Source organism: Equus caballus, chromosome 1, assembly GCF_041296265.1.
Source record: "Equus caballus isolate H_3958 breed thoroughbred chromosome 1, TB-T2T, whole genome shotgun sequence".
Taxonomy (NCBI): domain Eukaryota; kingdom Metazoa; phylum Chordata; class Mammalia; order Perissodactyla; family Equidae; genus Equus; species Equus caballus.
This window is the reverse complement of record NC_091684.1, coordinates 174,253,026-174,274,124: the sequence shown is the minus strand read 5'-3', so window position 1 is coordinate 174,274,124 and position 21,099 is coordinate 174,253,026. Positions and strand designations below refer to the sequence as shown.

Below are 21,099 nucleotides of genomic sequence, written 5' to 3'. Positions count from 1 at the left end.
GAGGCCGTCCCGCCCCTTCGAGCCGGGCCGCGTGCGACTTGCGAGGCGCCGTCGCGGGGCCCCGGGACCCCCGGGCGGGCCGCGGGCGAGTGCGTGAGAGCGCAACCCCTCTCCGCCGCGGCTGCGAGCGTCCGGACCGAAAGCAGCCCCCCGGGCAGCCCAGCCCAGCGGCCGCGCTCTCGGGGGCTTCTGGCGCCAGCCCGGCTTCCTTCGCCAACTTGGGCGAGTCTGAAGAGGGACGAGCGTCGCAGTTCTCGCTCCCCCTCCCTCCCTGCCCCCCTCGCAGCGGGGCCGCCGTGGCGCCCGGGGCCCCGACCACAGCCCTGGGAGCACCGCTCGCCGGCGCGGCCCCCTGGTGGAGGGGTGGGCCCTGAACTCGCTCGTCCGGCCCAACCGCCCCGGCGGCTTCTCCCTGCCCTCGGGGCCGCCCTGAGCGGCCTCCAGAGACTTCGAGCGCAGCCCCAGCCCCCGCCGCCTCGCCGGCCCCGGCCCTGGAAGGGGGCTCTCGGCCCATGCGGACCCGGGGTTCCCCCGCGGCCTAGGGCAGCCAGCCCCCCGGGCCTGGCCAACCCTGCGGCCCTCGGGAGGCCGCGGGGACAGTAGAGCGCGCGCCCTTGGATGAGGTCCCGCAGCGACGCCCCGGCCCGCCCCGCTCCTCCTCCTGCCCGGCCAAGCTGCCTCCCATTTGGGGAGTTTTGTGGGTTTTCTTTCTCCTCCTCCAACCTCCGCGGAGGCCACGACTCAGGCGCCGCAGCCGGGGGCCGCCTCCATGGTGCGGGGCAGCGGCTGCTGAAGTCAGCGAAACCGAGCCTGGCCCGGAGCAGGCCGCGCGCGAGGCCAAGGCCATGGCGGTAGCCACGTCGGTGAGTCCCACAGGGAGAGGAGGCTGCCGGGCAGAGACCTCCACAGCCTGCCCTGCACTCCTGTCACTTTTATTCCGCCTTCTCTTTGTCTCTCTCCTTGGTCCCTTTCTTCTCCAGGAGCCCGTGTCCCCCGCCTCTCACTTCTGTTCCCCTTCTCCCTCCCACTCCTCACCCCTAGCTCCTTCTGGGTCTGGGCTCCCCCTTCTCTGCCCCCCTCTCCATTCTCCTCTTTTTCTTTCTAGAGGCTGCCCCTGGATGGAGGGGAGGGGGCGAGACCAGCCCGAGTCCTGTCTGCTCTTTTATGGGCGGGAACAGATGGCCACTGGTGGTTGGCAGGGGCTTGTGATTGGGAGGCAAGTAAAAGGTTGGGAGGGAGCTGAAAGAACAGAGGTGGCTCCAGGGAAATGGGAGAGGCCCTTCTCTAGAGGAAGGATGGAGGAAAAGGGGGAAATAGAGCAGGAGGGAGATCAGACAGGGAGAAAGAGAATATAGAGGGAGGAGGGGAGGTGATGTCAGCCAGCCTCTGGCCACTTTCCGGGGACTGGGGACAAAGGGAGGAGACAGCTGGCAAGATGGGACAGTGGGAGGAGGCCTCCCGGAGAGCCTGTGGCCCACTGCCACCCCAATCAAGGCAGCCACTCCCTCACAAGTCAGCTGGGCCCCTGAGGAGGGGGTAGAGCAGGGATGGCCACACCCAACATCCATCAGTCTAACAGCAGCTCTGGCCTGGGTTCTGACATCGTGAGCTGCACAGCTTTGGCCCCATTGGACAGAATTCAAACCTAACTCAGGGAGGAGCTCTCCACAGCCCCACCTCTGCTTTCTGCCCTGCACTCCTTGTAGCCTGAATCCAAGCAATCCTGGCCCCCTTCCACCCTTTCCCAGGAAAGGCGAGGCTGCCTCTTGCTTTCTGGCCCCTCTAAAGGGTATTCTGGGAAGGAGGATTGTGAGGCTGGAAAGAGAAGCGTAGCTCCTGACATCCTCCCGTACCCCTTGAGGATGAGTTCGAGTTCCACTCCTTCTCAGACCGAACTCCTTTTAGTTCCTCAAACTATGTGATGGTGAGAAGACCCTAGCTCGGAGCCAGGAGAGGTCCTGAAAATAGTGGGGGCGCTCTGACGGAAAGATGCTGGCTCCGAAGCCGGGCCGGTCAGCTTTGTAGTCCCAGGAGTTCGATTTTCCTTTTTACCCAGAGGGTGGGTGTGGAGAGGTATTTATGGTAATTAGACTCAGGATCCTAATAACAGCCAATATTTATTGAGCGCTTACTGGCCCTAAGCTTTGTCCTCGTCCTCGTTGTCCTTATTGTTTGACACATTATCTCATCCAGTCCTCAGAATGATCCCGTGAGACTTAGAAAGAGGCAGAGCCAGGACTCAAACCCACCCCACGTGTGTCTACCGCAGAACAGACCCAGAACGCTTAGAATCTACAGTTAGAAAGCAAGGTGCCGAGCTAGCCAGGAATGGGCATCATCTGGTTAGCAGGTTTTCTTTCTGTGGGGCAATATCCTTTAGAAGCCAAAATATAATCAGAAAATGGTTTGGTGAGTTTGGAATCAGGCAAGAGGAGAAGTCTGTTTGTTGTTAAAGTCACCCAGTCATGAAGGGCCGGACAGCCTCTCGCCTGAGGGCAACACGACACGTGGCCACCAGGGCCTGCAGGCCAAACCCAGCCTGCCCGAGACCTTTAGCTTGAGATGTCTGCTGAATTAGTCAGCCCACAAGGCCACCTGCACAGTACTGCCTGCCTTCCTGCTCTCCGTCACCACTGCCCGAGGTCCTGCTGCCAGGGGCAGTCATTAACAGACACAACTGAGGCAGAGTAGATTTTGATATTGTGAGTGGTTTAAGCTCGATTCTACCAAAGGACCTCGTGAGACCAGAGCCCTGTGAAGGGAGCTTGGGTTTAATGAAGACTGCACATGCGCTTGAGTCATGATTGAGTCATAGACCCTCTAGACTGAAGCTCTGTTACTATGATAAGAAGAAAGTAGGTCCTTGTGTTGGTGATTGTGGAGAAGCAGTTGAGGAGTGAGGGAGAGGGCGGGCTCGGAATCCGACAGCCGCAGGTAGAAATCACGCTGCTCCAGCTGTGTGTTGTTGAGCAAAGTACTAACCTCTCTGGTCAGTTTCCTTTCCAAATGGGGAGAAGGACGGCTCCTCACTCCTAAGGTGGTCGTGAGGATTAAATGAGATGAGGTGATGAGTGCAACGATTTGCAAGGTGTCTGGATACATATTCTTTGCTTGTACCTGTCACTTATTACCTGAGCGTATGACTCTTGAAAGTAAAAGCTTAGATGTCCCCACCAGACAGGACTGGAAACAGGCTGGTAAATGCTCTTGGTTGGTCCGCCAGCCCCGCTCCATACACACACCCACACACACAGAGGCATATACACTTTTCTCTTCTCCATGGTAAACTCAACTTCTTCCGGTAGAACCTTATTTGCTCAGACTGAGAACAAAACAGTTGCTTTGGCTTCTGTTTTCTTCCCTCGGCCTGGGCACTGTCCGGGCTGGCCTTCTCCCCGTCTCTCAGGATGAGGGGTCTCTGCAGCTGCTTGATCTAACCTTTTGCTTGTGGGGGATGCTCCCTGGGAAGCGAGAACGTAAAGGAGATTCTGTGGGAGACCTTAGCAGGGCTGCCTTGTGTTCATGAGGCTTTGGAGGAAGTTCTTTCAATGTAGGTTTATTGGGGACTGATTCCAAGTCAGGCCCTATGGCAGGGCTAGGAACACAGCAGTCCCTGTTCTCACAGGGCTTAGTGTCAGGGACAAAATGGATAATAAAAAAGTAAATAGGCAAATAGTGTAAAATATTATAAAGGAAACAGTGGGTGGAGACAGACACAGAATGGGCTGGGGAGAAGACTGCAGAAAAGAACTTTTTGAGAAGGGGAAACTTAAGCAGAACTGAAGGATGAATAAGGGCCAGTCAGGGGAAAAGCATTCTGGGTAAAGAAAACAGAAGGTGCAAAAGCCCTGAGGTAGGAAAGAGCTTGCCTAGTTCAAGGAACAGAAAAGAAGAGGGAGAGTGCAGGGGAAGAAGCTGGAGATGAGGCAGGGCCCAGTCACAAAGAGCTGAGTCAGGAGGTCAGATTTTTAGCTTGAGGGAAATGGGGAGCTCTGAAGTGTTTTGAGCAGGGGGTGACCTGACCTGATCTGTGTGTGAAGACCCCTTTCCCTGCTCCCACCTCACCCACCAGGCCCAGCTGGCCCGGGCGCTCTATGACAACACTGCCGAGTCCCCCCAGGAGCTGTCCTTCCGTCGAGGGGACGTTCTACGGGTGCTGCAGAGGGAGGGCGCTGGCGGGCTGGACGGCTGGTGCCTGTGCTCCCTGCATGGCCAGCAGGGCATCGTGCCCGCCAACAGAGTGAAGCTCCTTCCTGCTGGCCCAGCACCCAAGCCCGGCATCTCCCAGGTACCCCCAGCCCAGCCTGGCTCACCATCTCCAGCCCCAGAGCACAGCAACGAGGACCAGGAGGTGAGACCTGGAGCCCTCTCGCCCCCAAGCCGGGAGAGCCCTGAGACCGCAGCTCTTCCCTGACTGCAGGGAGGGGGTTGGAAGGTGGCTAAGCTCCTTTGAGGCACACGTCATCTGTCCCTGGTGCCCACTCCTGACCCACCCACCTGTCTTGATACCCCAGGTGTATGTGGTACCACCCCCAGCTCGGCCCTGTCCTACCTTAGGACCTCCAGCTGGACCCTGCCCGCCCTCCCCTGACCCCATCTACAAGGTCCCCAGAGGCAATGGGACCCAACTGGCTGCCCCTGGAGACGCCTTGGAGGTGAGGGCCGGAGGTCTGTGTGCATCGGGCAGGGAACAGAGGCTGTCAGGGGGCCCCTTGCTGAGCCTGAGGGTGACGAACTGCTCCCTCTCCAGGTCTACGACGTGCCCCCCGCTGCCCTCCGAGCTCCCACCAGCGGCCCCTATGACTCCCCCGCCTCCTTTTCCCGCCCTGTGGCGCTGGTTGCCCTGCGGCCCCCCGGAGAGGACGAAGCTCCCTATGACGTGCCTCTGGCCCCGAAGCCCCCGTCAGAGCTGGAGCCGGATCTGGAGTGGGAGGGGGGCCGGGAACCAGGGCCCCCCCTCTACGCCGCCCCCTCCAACTTGAAACGGGCATCGGCCTTGCTCAACCTGTACGAAGCGCCTGAGGGACTGCTAGCAGACGGGGAAGGGGGGGGCACTGACGAGGGCATCTACGACGTGCCGCTGCTGGGGCCAGAGACACCCCCTTCTCCAGAGCCCCCAGGAGCCTCAGCCTCCAATGACCAGGACACTCTGGCCCTGCTTCTGGCCAGAAGCCCCCCAACCCCACACAGGCCGCGTTTGCCCTCAGCTGAGAGTCTGTCCCGCCGCCCTCTGCCTGCCCTGCCTGTCCCTGAGGCCCCCAGCCCTTCCCCGGCTCCCTCGCCTGCTCCAGGCCGGAAGGGCAGCATCCAGGACCGGCCTCTGCCCCCACCCCCGCCCCGCCTGTCTGGCTTCGGGGGCCCCAAGGTGGAGGGGGATCCAGAGGGCGAGGAGGTGGAGGACGACCCAGCAGGACAGCACAATGAGTATGAGGGCATCCCGCTGGCCGAGGAGTACGACTACGTCCACCTGAAGGTGAGCTGCCTCCTGAGCCCTCTGGCCTGCACCGGGGCTCTCACAGACCTGGAGTCAAGGGCCTGGGACTCTGATGGTGGAAGAGACCTGGGGAAGGGGCGGGGCAGGGAGGGGCTGGAAGACTTCTGTGCTGAGGCCCTGATCCCCTCCTGCAGGGCATGGATAAAGCTCAGGGATCCAGGCCCCTGGATAAGGCCATCACGGGGGATCCCGAACTGCTGGAGGGGGCGCCGCCAGAACAGCAGGTAAGCCTGCAGGGCTGGTGCCGGAGAAGGGGCGCAGGGGAGGGGGAACAGCACCTTGGAGGGAGGCGTATTCTTCACTGAACCCTCAAGGGAAATAGATTAGGGTGGGAGGAGAGTTTGTGAAAGGGGAGGAGTGGGGTAGAGAGGAGTTACTAGTCAACAGGAAGGAGCTGGAACTTAGAAAAGGTATCAGGAATTCAGAAAGAGGGGAAAGAATGTGTTGGAGAGAAGTCAGGAAACAAAGCAGCCAAGGAGCAGAATTTCTGGACTGTGGGTCAGAGCTGGGCTGGTGACTGCTGAGGCTCCTTCCAACTGTAAATTCCTGGGCTCCTAAGAGACCTGGCCCCTAATCCCAGCTCCACCACTAAGAAGCCAGGGCTCAGGAGCCACCTGTTAATCTCTCTGGGCCTCAGGAAAGTGAGGCAGGCTCCACAGCTCTGTCCAGAGTGGTCCTAAGCACAGTAGCTACCATTTATCGGGTATGTCCCGAGGGCTGGACCCTGTAATGGGTCAACACTGATCATAATCATAGTCCTCGTACAGGGCTTACAGTGTGCCATGATCTGTTCTTTCTATATACTGTGTCCGTTAATCTTCACTGCAGCCTCAGGAGGCAGCTCCCAGGACTGTACCATCCACTGTGTTAGCCACGAGCCACCTGTGGCTGTTGAGCACCCAAAACTTGGCTAGTCTGAATTGAAATGCGCTGTAAATATAAAATGCACACTAGATTTTGCAAACTTAGTATGAAAAGAAAATCTCCATTTTCATATTGAATTACATTTTACTTTAAAAGAAATTTTTTTTAATTGCTTTTTCTCCCCAAATCCCCCTAGTACGTAGTTGTATATTTTAGTTGTGGGTCCTTCTAGTTGTGGCACGTGAGACACTGCCTCAACATGGCCTGATGAGCAGTGCCATGTCTGTGCCCAGGATCCGAACCCGCGAAACCCTTGGCCGCCAAAGGAGAGTGCGCGAACTTAACTACTCGGCCACGGGGCCAGCCCCAAAATGACAACATTTTTAATATTTGGAGTTAGAAAAAATATACTAGTTTCTTTTTACTTTTCTTAACGTGGCTACTAGAAAATTTAAAAATTACACATGTGGTTCGAATAACGTTGATACAGTCATGTGTCGCTTAACAACGGGACACATTCAAGGAACTCACGGTTAGGTGGTTTCCTCGTTGTGCGAACATCCTAGCGTGCACTTACCCAAAACGAGATGGGACGGCCTACTACACACCGAGGCTCTGTTGCTCATCTTACGGCAGGCCCATTGTGCGGTCCATCGTTGACCAAGACGCCATTATCCAGCACGTGACTGTATCAGGCAGTGCAGTACCGGATTCCCCATTTTGGTGATAAGGAAACAAAGAAGTTCAGAGACTTGTTTGAGGTTATTTGAATGCAGATTTGTCTGACATCAACTCTGGGCACTTTCCTGCCGCTCGCTATGGGAATCAAATTTTCCGATGGCAGAGTTAGGAGCTATAGAGGCTGCACTCAGGATGAGAAACAGAGGGAGGGAAGGAGAGAGGAAGCCAGAGCAGAAGTGACAGTAATGAGAGTGTCCCCACTGACCGCCCCTCTCGCCCTCAGGAGGCCCTGTCCCCAGGGGAACCGCTGCTCCTGCCCGCCAGAGACCTCCAGCTACTGCATTTCTACGCAGGGCAATGCCAGAGCCACTACTCAGCCCTCCAGGCGGCCGTGGCGGCCCTGATGGCCAGCATCCAGGCCAACCAGCCCCCACACCTCTTCGTGCCCCACAGCAAGCGGGTGGTGGTGGCCGCTCACCGCCTGGTGTTTGTTGGGGACACCCTGGGCCGGCTGGCGGCCTCCGCCCCACTGCGAGCACAGGTCGGGGCTGCAGGAACAGCACTGGGCCAGGCATTGCAGGCCACCGTGCTGGCCGTCAAGGGGGCTGCCTTGGGCTACCCTTCAGGCCCCCCGGCCCAAGAGATGGCACAGTGTGTGGCAGAGCTGGCAGGGCGGGCCCTGCAATTCACCACCCTGCTCACCAGTCTGGCCCCCTGAGGGCCCCTTGGCCCCACTCTGCCCCTTCCCTGCCTGCCAGAGCTCCCCTCCAGGCCTGGGCTGGCTGGGGGGCTCTATTTTAGGGACAGGGAGTGGTGGAGGTCTTCTTTCCCTCTCCGCCGTTTCCAGTCATCTCAGTCCCTCACCCGGGGCGGCTCCTCCCTCTACCCCGCAGCTTTTTGTACGAGCCATTTTGTATAAATTATTTATATTTAATGTTATTCCCTGCATTGTCAGGGGCAGGTGCCCGGCCCTCCAGGGCAGGGAGGAACTGGACTCTCCCCCTCCCTCAGCCTGGGGTAGAGGTTCTTGGTCACTGCACTGCCACCCACCTCTGGAAGCTTGGCCCCAAAGAGAATCAGGTGGCTGAAACCTGGGGCCACGCGGGGCCGTTTCTTGTCCTGTTTCTTGGCTCTAGAACATCAGTGCCTCATTGTCAGCTGAGCGCAAGGGCAGGGCATTGACTGCCCAGAATGTGAAGGTCTGGGAGAGGCCAGGGGCGGGAGAGAGCTGGCCCTCGGGCACTGGGCACGCACGTCAATAAACTCGGCTGTCTGGCTCCCTGCCTCTGCTTCTTGGGAGCCTGGATGGGGCGGGCCTCATGCCCCTCAGCCCAATGGGACACATGCTGTAGGCAGGATGCCTGTAGGGTTTTTGGGGAAATTTTGCTGTTTCTTCAACAACTGTTCTTTCAGCGCGTTTTCAGCTCCCATGACGTGCCAGGCACAGGTCTGAAGGTGCATCGTGGGGATGGGATGGATATAAACAAGTCAATTAAAATAAGTAAATAAAGAATCTGCCACAGATTTGACACTTGCTAGCAATGGGAAATAGAGGGTGATGTGAAGGGCTAACTAGATGAGGTAGAGGCCACTGAAGGAGACTTTAGCCAGGATGGTTGGGGGCTGATAGCTGAGCCAAGACCCCGAGGGTGACAGAAACAGGAAGGGCCTGAGAACTAGCATTCCAGGAAGGCTGACACTGATTACTGACTGGCGGGCCTTTCCTCCAAGACCTCATTGTCAGGTGATGTCATTAGAGAGGTGCACATGTGGAGAGGGTGGCCACATGAGCCTTGAAAGGTGCCATCCTGAAGAGGTCCCCCCTGCTAAAGGCCCATCCTCCCCTTTGCACCACAGGACAGCTCTGGCCAACGGGAGAGGGCTGCGGGCCAGCCAGGGCACCCTCCCCTTTAGGTTAACCCCGAGAGTCCAGTCCTTAAACACCCCTTCCTGGGCCTCCTGCTGGCCGTCCTTCTGGACACTATCTTTTAGAGGAGTGGAGGGACAGGGGAATGCAATGCGTTGGAGTCCATAGTCCTCAGGGCTCTGGTGAACTTGATGAGCCATGGCCTGGATGGGGGATCACTCCAGCCACTCACCACAGGGGAAAAAGCCCAAGCCACAGGTCCTTTTTCTTCAGTTGTGTTTTCCTAAGATGATACCTTGGCCCATTGACTGGATTGGAGGCACCCCAAACTAGTCAGGATCTTAGTCTCATGGCACCCACTATGCACTTGCCTCCTCCATTTTGGTTCTTTCTTTCTTATTTCACTCTCAAAAGAAAACTCATTTCCAGATTCTGAAGTCACCAAAATTCACCCTGTATGTTGAAGACTTACAACAGGGGCCATCCTCCATCATCTTCCAAAAAGAATTTCAAGAAGTCAGCCTGGAATTAGAGTCACAGGTCACAGTGCAAGTCCCAGATCTTCCAAGTAGCTATGTGTCCACAGGTGCATCCTGTCAGTCCCTCAGTCCCAGTTCCATCTGTAACGTGAGGATGATCATCGTGGTCTCAGAGCTGTTGTGAGGCCCTAATAAGGACATACGACAGCCCAACACCACATACAGCTAAGGAATTATAACTCCTGGATAGACACAAGGACACAGACAAATAAATCCCCCAGGACTATGGCTGTGACAGCACCAAAGTAAATCCTGAAGAGATGCTGAAATGATGTGGGGTAGGGGAAGTGATGGGAGGCTGCTTAATGCATTAGAAGAGTTTCCCGTATTTGGAAAACTTCAGAACAGAGGAGACGAATTAGCAGTGAGGCTGGTAGAGAGAAGAGGGAATGGATTTCCTGTCTGAGACTGTCAGGACACTCCTTTCCAGCCCTCACCTGAGATTAGAGAATAAAGTCCCTATAAGGTATCAAATCTCTTAGAGAAATATGTCTCTAACTTTAATGTACATATACCTAGGGATCTGGTAAAAACAGATGATGATTCAAGAGCCTGCATTTCTAACAAGCTCCCAGGTGATATGGGTGCTGCTGGTCTGTCAATCACACTTTAATTGGCAATTCTAGGAGTTAGGGAAGGCTTCTCTGAGGCAAATATGCTTTGGCTGACAGCTGAAGGATGAGGAGGACTTGACTAAAAGGAGAGGAGAAGCCTAGGCATAAAGACCAGCTTGTGCAAGGGCCCTGTGGCATCAGAAAAACTCAAAGACCAGTGTGACTGGAGTGCAGAGAGTGGAGAGAGAAGTGGGATGGAGCTGCAGAGAGCATGGGACCATGTACAAGGTACGGAGGATATTAGTATTTGCCTTGACGATGAGGAGAAGCCATTGAAGGCTGTTAAGTAGGAAAGGGACATCAACAGATCTGCATTTTGAAAAGATCACTCCATCTGCACTATAAATAACAGATGGGGGCAGGGGATGGAGACAAAGCCAATGCAGAACACCAGTTGGAAATTCAGAGGCTAAAGCAGTCTGTGTAACAGGTAGCTTGACTAATGGTGGTAGAGATGGAGAGAAGCAGACTATCTGAGAACTGTATAGGAAGTAAAATAGAGAGGATTTTGTAAAGGATTTGACATGGGGGTAAGGCAGAGGGTGCTCTAAGGGCTGTCACCTGAGCATCTGGCCCCCACTGGATGACGAGGGTGCCACTCGCTGAGGAAAGAAGCACTAGAAGACAAGCAGGTTACAGGAGGGAAGAGCGTGAGCATGGTCTTGGCCGTATTGGGTTTGAGTCCCTGTGAGTCATCCAAGACAGGAGGTCAAATAAGACGTGGCTTCATGGGTCTGGGGCTCAGAAGAGAGATGGGAGCTGGAGATGTCAATCTGGGAATCAGGTTTTGGTTGGTTTGCATTGTTGATACTAGGGGTGACTGAAGCCATGGGCATTGATGAGATCCAAGGTGGGGAGAGCAGTATGAGATGAGAGGAGGGCATAGGACCAAGTCTCGGAGGACTGCAGACACTGGATGATAGTGAGGAAGAGGAGGATGAACTTGCAATGGAGAAAAGAGGAGCAAGACAAAGAAAACCAGGGAAGTATGGGGCAGAGGAGCCAAGAGAGAAAGTGTCTAGAGGAAGAGGTGGTCAACAGTGCGAAACGCTGCTGGGAAATGATAGCAACTCAACCAGGGTGGGGGTGGTGGAACCCAGAGAAGTGGTCTGGTTGAGGACTGAGGCCAGGGCTGAGTCCAGTGCCCCACCTGGTCCTCCATATGCATTCCCTGTACTGTAATTGCTAGTATACATGTCCTCTCCCCAGTAAGCTCCTCCAAAGTGGGTCTTGTCCATCCTGTTAGCCCCAAAGCCTAGCACAAGGCCAGGCACATAGTAGAGCCTAATAAATTTTACTGGTGAGTGAAGGAATGGATGGATGGATGAACGAATGAAGAAGAAGAATTGGAAGCAAAGAAGGACTCTCTGGCATCTGCCTGGGCCAGCTACTATCCTTCAGCTTTTTTCCCCTTTTTACTGCAATGACCCGCAGACCCAGGGAACAGAGACAGAGCCCCATCCCCTCCTCGCCTGGGCCCTGGCCCCCCTTCCTCTCTCTGACGAAGAGTCTGGACCCAAGGTTCTGCTGACGTGGGAAGGGGAGGAGAGTCTGGAGGAAGGGGAGGGGAAAGCAGCGCAGAGATCGCAGAGACGAAGGAGGCGCCCCTGGCTGCAGAGCTGCGAAGCGGGGTCTCTCCGGCCTCTGTATCTGGCACTGGGCGCGCCACTGGGCCAGAGGACAGCGCATCCTTTCGGTGCGGGCCGGCGGGGCCCCTGCGGTCGGCAAGCTGGCTCCCCGGGTGGCCACCGGGACCCCCGAGCCCAATGGCGGGGGCGGCAGCAAAGTCGACAGCACCGTAGAGATCACCTCCAGCCCCAACGGAGTAAGTGCCGGCGCCCTGGGGGGCTACGCCATCGTCTCCCCTCACCCACGCCAAGCGCCTGGCCCTCTCCTCCCGCGTATCCGCGCCGCTGACTGCCTTCCCCGCGCTCGCACCCGCCCTCTTGCCTCGCTTTGCGGTTTTCTCCGCTTCAACCATCTCCTGCCACCCCCCCCCACCCCCACAGCAGGTCGGGACCCTCGGAGATGCGGTGCCCACGGAGCAGCTGCAGGGTGAGCGGGAGCGCGAACGCGAGCGGGAGGGGGAGGGCGACGCGGGCGGCGACGGGATGGGCAGCAGCCTGTCGCTGGCCGTGCCCCCCGGCCCCCTCAGCTTTGAGGCGCTGCTCGCCCAGGTGGGGGCGCTGGGCGGCGGCCAGCAGCTGCAGCTCGGCCTCTGCTGTCTGCCTGTGCTCTTCGTGGCGCTGGGCATGGCCTCGGACCCCATCTTCACGCTGGCGCCCCCACTGCACTGCCACTACGGGGGCTTTGCCCCCAATGCCTCTGGCTGGGAGCAGCCCCCCAACGCCAGCGGCGTCAGCGTCGCCAGCGCGGCCCTAGCAGCCAGCGCGGCCAGCCGCGTCGCCACCAGTACGGACCCCTCGTGCAGCGGCTTCGCCCCGCCGGACTTCAACCATTGCCTCAAGGACTGGGACTATAACGGCCTGCCCGTGCTCACCACCAACGCCATCGGCCAGGTGAGGCGGCCTGGTGGGGCCCCGGGTCTGGGGGCGGGCCAAGAGCTACGAGCGCCGGGCCTCACACCCACTCCATCCCTCTCACATCCCCAGTGGGATCTGGTTTGTGACCTGGGCTGGCAGGTGATCCTGGAGCAGATCCTCTTCATCTTGGGCTTTGCCTCCGGCTACCTATTCCTGGGCTACCCGGCGGACAGGTGAGGGCTGCCGTGGGGACAGGGCGAATAGAGAGGAGGGGGTGCTAAGGAGTCTAGCCCAGGCAGCTGGCGTTTGCAAGAGGCAGAAGAGGATTCGCTGGACTCTGCAGTCTTCTCTGGACTTCTTCTGTTCAGTGATATGCAGCCCCACCTCCATCTCAACTTCACTCCCCATCAGGAAATACTCCTTCCAAACCTCTTCTGCGCAGGGGAGTAACTCCACCCCCATATACATGATCAAGGGCCTCATCTCCAAAGACAGTAGCCCCACTCCTGCTGACCAAAAACCCTGTCTCCACAGATCAAAAGTTCTAACTCCTCCTTTATTGTCCCTATCACCGCTAACCACCTCCCTCACCATCTTCATAGATTAACAGACTCATCCCCACTAATAGCCCCATCCACATGGACCCTTAGCTCCATCTCAGTGGCCTAATTCCTAAAGATCATTATGTTAATTCATAAATATCACAGTCCCACTCCCACTGACCAATGGTTTAACTCTACAGACAAATGATTCCACCCTCATGGGTCAACAGTCCAACCTGCATGGATCAATGACCACAACAGCACCCTCCTAGAGATTAATAGTCCCATCCTCATGGATCTTCAGTGCTCTCAGATCCTGTCAGATCAAAAGCCCCACTTCCATGAATCAGTGGCCTCACCTCAAAGATCAACGGTCCATCCTCACCAACCAGTAGCTCTCCCCAGGGATCAAAACTCCCATCTCCTCTGAGTCTCAACACCATCTGACCAGGTGCTCCATCTCCACTGACCATCCCCATGGATTATTAGACTCATCTCCACTGATCTACAGTCCCATCCAAATGGCTTAATAGCTCAACTCCCATGGATCAAAGGCAACCCAACATTCAATAATCCAGTTCCTTGAAATCAATACCTATCCTCACACCCAGTAGTCACACACCCCTGTGGGCAACTGATTCTAAATCCACAGGTCAATAGCCCATCCTCATGCATCAATAGCCTCATTTCCACCAAACAGTAGCATCATTCCTATGGAATAATAGCCTCATCCCCAAAGACCAATAATTCAGTCCCCTAAATTCAGGAACCTTAGCCTCATTAACCAATAAGCTCATCCTCATGGAAAAACAACCCAACTCCATTGGGTCAGTAGCTTCACTCTCAGGGATCAGTGCCCCCTTCCCAATGACCAGTGACCCCAGTTTTTATCCCTATATATCAGTGGTCTTATCCCCAAAGATCAATAGCCTGGCATCCAAGGATCAGTAGCCTTGTCCCCACTCATAGTCAGTGACCATCATCACTGACCAATAGTCTCATCTCTCCTGGTCTGTGACCCCATTCCTACTGATTATCCCCATGGATTAATAGATTCAACCCCACTGACCAATAGCCCACATGGACTAAGATCCTCACCCCATAAATCAATGGTCCAACCCCAAAGATCAGTTGTCCAATCTTCAAAGATTAGTGATCCTCCCCACTGATCAATAGTCCTACCCTGTGGATTAATGGATTAATAGCTCCATTCCCATGGATCAGTGGCTCCATCTTCTGGCCAGTGGCCCCAGCCCCACTGACCATCCTTATGGATTAATAGACCCATACCCCAACTCCAAGGAACAATAGCCTCATCCCCCAAAATCAATTACTCAGTCCCCTAAGATTGATAGATCCAACCCCATATATCAATGACCCCATCTCCTATGACCAGTCTGAGCAAGACAAGGTCCATCCCCACTGACCAATAGCTCTATCCCAAAGGATCAGTGGCTCCTAGTCCCCTAAGCAATATCTCATCCCCTCTGATGTTGGTCTCTCTTCCATGCAGAAATGCCCTCATCCCTGACCAATAGCCCCAGTCCCAAGAATCAGTGGTTCTACCCCCACAGAACCATAGCTACGCCCCAGTGCCCAGCAACTAGACATCATAACTAGATGAGAAAGGTTCCCCGCCTTTCCCATCCTCTCTAGCCTCAGTCCAATACTTGCTCCCAGGGCCTCATCCTCATACCTCCAGCTTTGAAGTGAGCAACTGGGCCCCACCCAGCAACTCCTCCCTCAGGGAGTCTGGATGACCAGAGGCCCTTCCTTATTCCAGGTTTGGCCGTCGTGGGATCGTGCTGCTGACCTTGGGGCTGGTGGGCCCCTGTGGAGTAGGAGGGGCTGCTGCAGGCTCCTCCACAGGTGTCATGGCCCTCCGATTCCTCCTGGGCTTTCTGCTTGCCGGCGTTGACCTTGGTGTCTACCTGATGCGTGAGTGGCACCCTCCCAGAGGTCCTTCTCTTGGGGTTCATGCCTGCCTGTCTGCATCCTCAGGCCATTCTTACTGCCCCCTAGGGTCCCCTTAGTCCCTTCCTCAGCCCCAAATTTCAGCTGTCCAGAATCTCAGCTGTCTTTCTGCTCAGGCCTTTGAAGGACCTTGGGATCTTGCTTCTCTCCACAGCCCTCTCGCCCCGCAATCTTTAAGGCCTTCATTGCCCTGGACTTACTGCTGTCAGGGAATAGAGCCTTATTTAAAAAAAGAAATCCTGACTAGCTTGTCAAGAGCTTGAACAAGGGTTGATATAAAGATCAAATAAGAGGTCTGATGTGAAAGGACCTGTAAACTGGGAATGTGGAACACCCACCAGGGACTCTGAACCTCGAGCCCTCCCAGGTTTGAGCAGGAGAGGAGAAGGACTAAACAGTCTCTCCACTCTTTGCCTTTCAGAGGTTAGTCTGTGGGAGGTGATGGCTGCAGCCTCCACGCAGGGTCTGACCTCGCTCTCTGTCCTCCTCCCTCCCTCTCTCCTCTTCCCTCCCATGCCTCCTTCTTCCCTGGCCTCTCTTCCCTGTCCCTGCTGTATCTCTAGGCCTGGAGCTGTGCGACCCAACCCAGAGGCTTCGGGTGGCCCTGGCAGGGGAGTTGGTGGGGGTGGGGGGACACTTCCTGTTCCTGGGCCTGGCCCTTGTCTCTAAGGACTGGCGATTTCTGCAGCGAATGATCACCGCTCCCTGCATCCTCTTCCTGTTTTATGGGTCAGTATCACCTCCACCTGTTGTCTGGCCATTCCCATCTCTACCTCCAGCCTATCTCTAGCCTGGAAACCCCTCCTCTTCTCCACTGCCCCTCATCCAGGCCTGCCCCAGCCCCAACCCCTCAGAGATGGGAGTTTCCCATCCCTGGGTCAGGCCTCACAGTGCACCCCGCCATCCCATCCCCAGCTGGCCTGGTCTGTTTCTGGAGTCCGCGCGGTGGCTAATAGTGAAGCGACAGATTGAGGAGGCCCAATCCGTGCTGAGAATCCTGGCTGAGCGGAACCGGCCCCATGGGCAGATGCTGGGAGAGGAGGCCCAGGAGGCCCTGCAGGGTAAGAGACAGAGGTCCCTACAGGTGATAACCTCACGTGCACACATGACAGTGCCCTCTGCATGATTGTAGCTGTGCCACCTTCTCCCAGGGTCCCTACCACCGATATGGGAAGACTCTGGGTTCTCAGCTGTTTCTTCTAACAGCCCCTCTCTCTCTCCCAAAGACCTGGAGAACACCTGCCCTCTCCCTGGAACATCCTCCTTTTCCTTCGCTTCCCTTCTCAACTACCGCAACATCTGGAAAAATCTGCTTATCCTGGGCTTCACCAAGTGAGCCTGGGTGTCTGAGCCAAGGGCCAGGCCAGTAGCTGGGATGGGGGCTGGCTGGGTGGAGAAGGTCTGAGGACCCATGCAGAAGCAGCCAGGGCTGTGGAATGCTGCTGATGGGGATTCAGACACTATCCTTTGCTTTCCCACCCCTTCTCATAGCTTTATTGCCCATGCCATTCGCCACTGCTACCAGCCTGTGGGAGGAGGAGGGAGCCCATCGGACTTCTACCTGTGCTCCCTGCTGGCCAGCGGCACAGCAGCCCTGGCCTGCGTCTTCCTGGGGGTCACCGTGGACCGATTTGGCCGCCGGGGCATCCTGCTTCTCTCAATGACCCTCACTGGCATCGCGTCCCTGGTCCTGCTGGGCCTGTGGGATTGTGAGCATCCTCCCTTCTCCACAGTGTGGGCTCAGCAAAGGAACCCCAGCAGAGGTGCCTCAGACAGGCCCAGCCACTGATCCTGGCACAGGCCTCCCAAGACAAACCCCAGCAGAGGTGCCTCAGACAGGCCCAGCCACTGATCCTGGCACAGGCCTCCCAAGACAAGACTAGACCCTGCCCAGGTCTTTCACCCTGGCCACACAACCCTCCCCAGGCCACACAACCCTGTCTGTTCTCCTAACCAATTAGTGAATGCCCAGAGCCCACCCGTTAGAGCCTTAGGATCAGAGAGGCAAGGGGATGACGCCAGGGACTAGGCCAAGCATGATCTCCCCACCTCCATTCACATCCTCCCTCTTGGTCCTCCAGATCTGAATGAGGCCACCATCACCACTTTCTCTGTTCTCGGCCTCTTCTCCTCCCAAGCTGCCGGCATCCTTAGCACCCTCCTTGCTGCTGAAGTCATCCCTACCACTGTCCGGTGAGAGCAGGGGTGCTGCCAGGGGCAAGGCCAGGCCTCCAGGCCTTCTGCTGAGGACAAGGCCTGAGGGATAAAGGAGGGAAGGCTGCTGGAGAAGGTTTGGGGTGAGGCCCACAGCTCAAGGCTGAGTGCCTCCTACATCTCCCCCAGGGGCCGAGGCCTGGGCCTGATCATGGCACTAGGGGCACTTGGAGGACTGAGTGGCCCAGCCCAGCGTCTCCACATGGGCCACGGAGCCTTCCTGCAGCATGTGGTGCTGGCAGCCTGTGCCCTCCTCTGCATCCTCAGCATCATGCTTCTGCCGGAGACCAAGCGCAAGCTCCTGCCCGAGGTGCTCCGGGATGGAGAGCTGTGCCGCCGGCCTTCTCTGCTGCGGCAGCCACCCCCTAACCGCTGTGACCACGTCCCGCTGCTTGCTACCCCCAACCCTGCCCTCTGAGTGGCCTCTGAGCACCTGGCAGGAGGCTGGCCTGTACAGAAAAGTGGCATAAGGCCCTGGCAAGGAGATCAGGAGGACTGGGGAAGGCAGGGCTGCCCAGAAGGCTCAGAGACACCTCATGCCAGCCATCAAGGAGAGCTCAGAGGACTGTCCCCACCCCCATCTCCTCCCTACTGCTTTGTGTTCATGTCCTTGGCAAGAGTCAGGGGACAGGGAGAGAGCTCCACATTGTAACCACTAGGTCTGGGCTCCATCCTGTGCCCAAAGACATCCTCCCAGACCTCATTCTTTCTTGCTCTATCATTCTGTTTCAATAAAGACATTTTGAATAAATGAGCATACCATAGCCTGGACTTCCCTCCCTTCTGTTGTACTTGTCTCTTGGGGGAAAGTTTTTCTCAGTGGAACCAAAACCAATAACTATCTCCCTCCCCGTCCCTGTGCCCTGCCCCCCCATCTCCCACTGCGTGTTAACTTCCAATTACCACCCCTTCCTGACTGCTCGCTATGCTGTTAGGACTGGCTAGGCACCTCACAAACTCCATTTAACCATTAATCCTTACAAGACCGCAAGGTAGGTGTTTGGATCAATTAAAGTTTTTTGTTGTTGCAGACAATAAAAACTGACTCTAATGAACTTAAGCAAAAAGGGAATTTGTTAGAGGGATATGATGGGGCAGGTTGTGGTGGGGGGCTCACTGAATGGAGACAGAAGCAGAACTAGTCATAAAAGATCAGGAACCAGAGAGGCCCCTACTCCAGGGAGTAGGAACTAGTAATATTTTTGTCCAGGCTTCACCTGGTTGAATAACTCCAGTGGGATTCAATCTTTGGGTCACCCCACTGAAGATTCATTTCCAGAGAGCAAGCGACTGGCTAGCTTGAGTAACACGCCACCCTCACCCGTATAACTGACAACTGGGGAGAGGGAGACCACCACCCGAGTGCTGTGAGCAGAAGTTAGACTGGATGTTGTGCAGGTAAAAGCAATGGACACCCACTACAGTGCTCTTCTTTTACAGATGAGAAAACTGATGCTCAGAGAGACTCAGTAACTTGCCCAAGGTTACCGTTAATGAGAAACAGAGCTGGGATATGATTAGATCCTGGAACTGGAGCTCTTCATTGATACACACTGTGGCCACCTTTTCAACTCCTTCCCATCTTTGAGCACTAGCCTTGGAAGCGAGGCGTGAGTCTCTAGGCACCCCGGGAGGTGGCAGCAGGGGACTAGGACTTCCACCTCAGTGCCAGGGCCTGCCTCTCAGAATAGCTCTGGCTTGGCTTTACCACTTTGTGCAAATTTCTTAAGCTTCAGCTTCCTTCAACGGTTGCTATGAGGATTAAACAAGATAATGTATTGTAAGTACCTCTTAAACTCCCCACTAGATGGTAAGCTCCTTGAGAGCAGGAATTTTGTCTTACTCAACTTTGAAGCACCAAAGCCTGACACGATAGAGCTTCAAAAAGTTGTTAATATTTGTTCATTCTTTCAGCTTATGTTTACTGTGTCCAATTTACAGACCAGCACCATCCTGGATATTTAGGGCACAGGCCATCCTTCAAAAAGCTTAAAATCCATCTAACACTAGCAATATTGAGGAAGAAGAGAGGTCGGTGGTTTGGAGCACCAAAAGGCTGCATCCAGGACATAAGACCTCTCTGAGAGAGGCTGGAAGCCCCCAAGCAAGGTCCTAGGACACAGGTACAGCGCTCTCAACTCAAAGGGCATCGGGAGAGCAGAGGCCTGGAGGTAGGAAAGGGTGAGGTGGTCCTGGAGAGAGGGATTCTTAGGGAAATCAAAGTCTTGGGGCTGGCCCCATGGCCGAGTGGTTAAGTTCGCGCACTCCGCTGCAGGCAGCCCAGTGTTTCGTTGGTTCAAATCCTGGGCGCGGACATGGCACTGCTCGTCAAGCCACGCTGAGGCAGCATCCCGCATGCCACAACTAGAAGGACCCACAACGAAGAATATACAACTATGTACTGGGGGGCTTTGGGGAGAAAAAGGAAAAAAAAAGTCTTGAGGCCAGGCTCTTCCAGAGAAGGCAGGTCCATTACCCACAGATTCCTGTAGCACCAGTCTTCCTATCTCCTTACCCTCTGCCAGTCCACGTCTGACGCCCAAAGCTCTAAGAACTAAGCCATGCTACTGGGCTCTCAACAATAATCATAATGTTACTGGAGAATTCCTAAGAATCTTTCTCATTTCAACTTCACAGCCCCCTGAAATATGTATTATTTTTATCCTATTTAATTACTGAGGAAATGGAAATAAAAGAAATTGAGGGGACAGCTAATTTTCGACAAAGGAGCCAGAAAACACAACGGAGAAATGAAAGTCTGTCTCTCCAAAAAATGGTGTTGGGAAACCCGGACAGCCATGTGCAAAAGAATGAAAGTAGACCATTATCTTACACCACACACACAAATTAACTCAAAATGGATTAAAGACTTGAATGCAAGACCTGAAACCTAAAACTTCTGGAAGAAAACACAGGCAGTATGCTCTCTGACATCAGTCTTAGCAGTATCTTTATGAATATCATGTCTCCCCAGGCAAGGGAAGCAAAGGAAAAAATAAACAAACCGGACTACATCAAACTAAAAACCTCCTGCACAGCAAACAAAACCATCAGCAAAATGAAAAGACAACCTACCAACTGGGAGAAAATATCTGCAAGTCCTATATTTGATAAGGGGTTAATATCTAAAATATATGAAGAACTCAAACAACTCAACAACAAAAAAAACAAACAACCCAATCAAAAAACAGGCAGAGGACATGAACAGACATTTTCCCAAGGAAGATAAACAATGGCCAACAGGCACATGAAAAGATGTTCCACATTACTAATTATTACAGAAATGCAAATCAAAACTACAATGACACATCACCTCACACCCATCAGATTGGTTATTATTAAAAAGACAGGAAATAAATGTTGGAGAGGATGTGGAGAAAAAGGAACCCTTGTACACTGCTGGTGGGAATGTAAATTGGTGAAGCCACTATGGAAAACAGTACAGAGATTCCTCAAAAAATTAAAAATAGAAATACCATATGACCCAGCTATCCCACTTCTGGGTATTTAGCCAAAGAACACGAAAACTCTAATTCAAAAAGATACATGAACCCATATGTTCACTGCAGCATTATTTACAATAGCCAAGATATGGAAACAACCTAAGTGCCCATCAACGGATGAATGGATAAAATGTGGTATCCATATACAATAGAATACTACTCAGCCATAAAAAAGATGAAATCCTGCCATTCCTGACAACATGGATGGACCTTGAGGGTGTTATGCTAAGCAAAACAAGTCAGGTGGAGAAAGACAAATACTGTATGATTTCACTCACATGTGGAAGATAAACAAAACACAAACACACATATGAGGAGAATAGA

General features: G+C 54.8%; 2 protein-coding genes across 8 annotated transcripts; both read left to right on the top strand.

Annotated features, from left to right (window-relative positions):
- The first annotated feature begins 13 nt into the window (after positions 1-13).
- EFS (embryonal Fyn-associated substrate) lies at positions 14-8,316 on the top strand. 2 transcript variants are annotated; one of them, XM_070241037.1, is made up of 7 exons: positions 443-863; positions 1,106-1,216; positions 4,073-4,351; positions 4,515-4,655; positions 4,751-5,473; positions 5,629-5,718; positions 7,323-8,316. In XM_070241037.1, the coding sequence occupies exons 1-7, from the start codon at positions 846-848 to the stop codon at positions 7,755-7,757; spliced, it is 1,797 nt and encodes a 598-aa protein (XP_070097138.1). In that variant the 5' UTR covers positions 443-845; the 3' UTR covers positions 7,758-8,316. The 2 variants fall into 2 exon arrangements, with proteins under 2 accessions (XP_023478200.1, XP_070097138.1); XM_023622432.2 differs by lacking the exon at positions 1,106-1,216 and having other exon boundaries at positions 14-863.
- Positions 8,317-9,614: 1,298 nt separating this feature from the next.
- Positions 9,615-18,036, top strand: SLC22A17 (solute carrier family 22 member 17). 6 transcript variants are annotated; one of them, XM_023622417.2, is made up of 10 exons: positions 9,615-11,884; positions 12,069-12,578; positions 12,672-12,775; positions 14,868-15,022; positions 15,622-15,787; positions 15,974-16,119; positions 16,285-16,390; positions 16,550-16,767; positions 17,140-17,251; positions 17,402-18,036. In XM_023622417.2, the coding sequence occupies exons 2-10, from the start codon at positions 12,171-12,173 to the stop codon at positions 17,688-17,690; spliced, it is 1,704 nt and encodes a 567-aa protein (XP_023478185.1). In that variant the 5' UTR covers positions 9,615-11,884; positions 12,069-12,170; the 3' UTR covers positions 17,691-18,036. The 6 variants fall into 6 exon arrangements, with proteins under 6 accessions (XP_023478185.1, XP_023478169.1, XP_070097183.1 ...); XM_023622401.2 differs by having other exon boundaries at positions 9,837-11,884; positions 16,550-16,821; XM_070241082.1 differs by having other exon boundaries at positions 10,640-11,884; positions 12,072-12,578.
- Positions 18,037-21,099: the final 3,063 nt, after the last annotated feature.

Coding starts and splice junctions, on each gene's coding strand:
- EFS (XM_070241037.1), top strand. Junction 4,352..4,514: donor ACAGCAACGAGGACCAGGAG/GTGAGACCTGGA, acceptor TTGATACCCCAG/GTGTATGTGGTACCACCCCC. Junction 5,719..7,322: donor GGGCGCCGCCAGAACAGCAG/GTAAGCCTGCAG, acceptor TCTCGCCCTCAG/GAGGCCCTGTCCCCAGGGGA.
- SLC22A17 (XM_023622401.2), top strand. CDS start 12,171: ATGGGCAGCAGCCTGTCGCTGGCCGTGCCCCCCGGCCCCCTCAGCTTT. Junction 12,579..12,671: donor CCACCAACGCCATCGGCCAG/GTGAGGCGGCCT, acceptor TCACATCCCCAG/TGGGATCTGGTTTGTGACCT. Junction 16,391..16,549: donor CTTATCCTGGGCTTCACCAA/GTGAGCCTGGGT, acceptor CCCTTCTCATAG/CTTTATTGCCCATGCCATTC.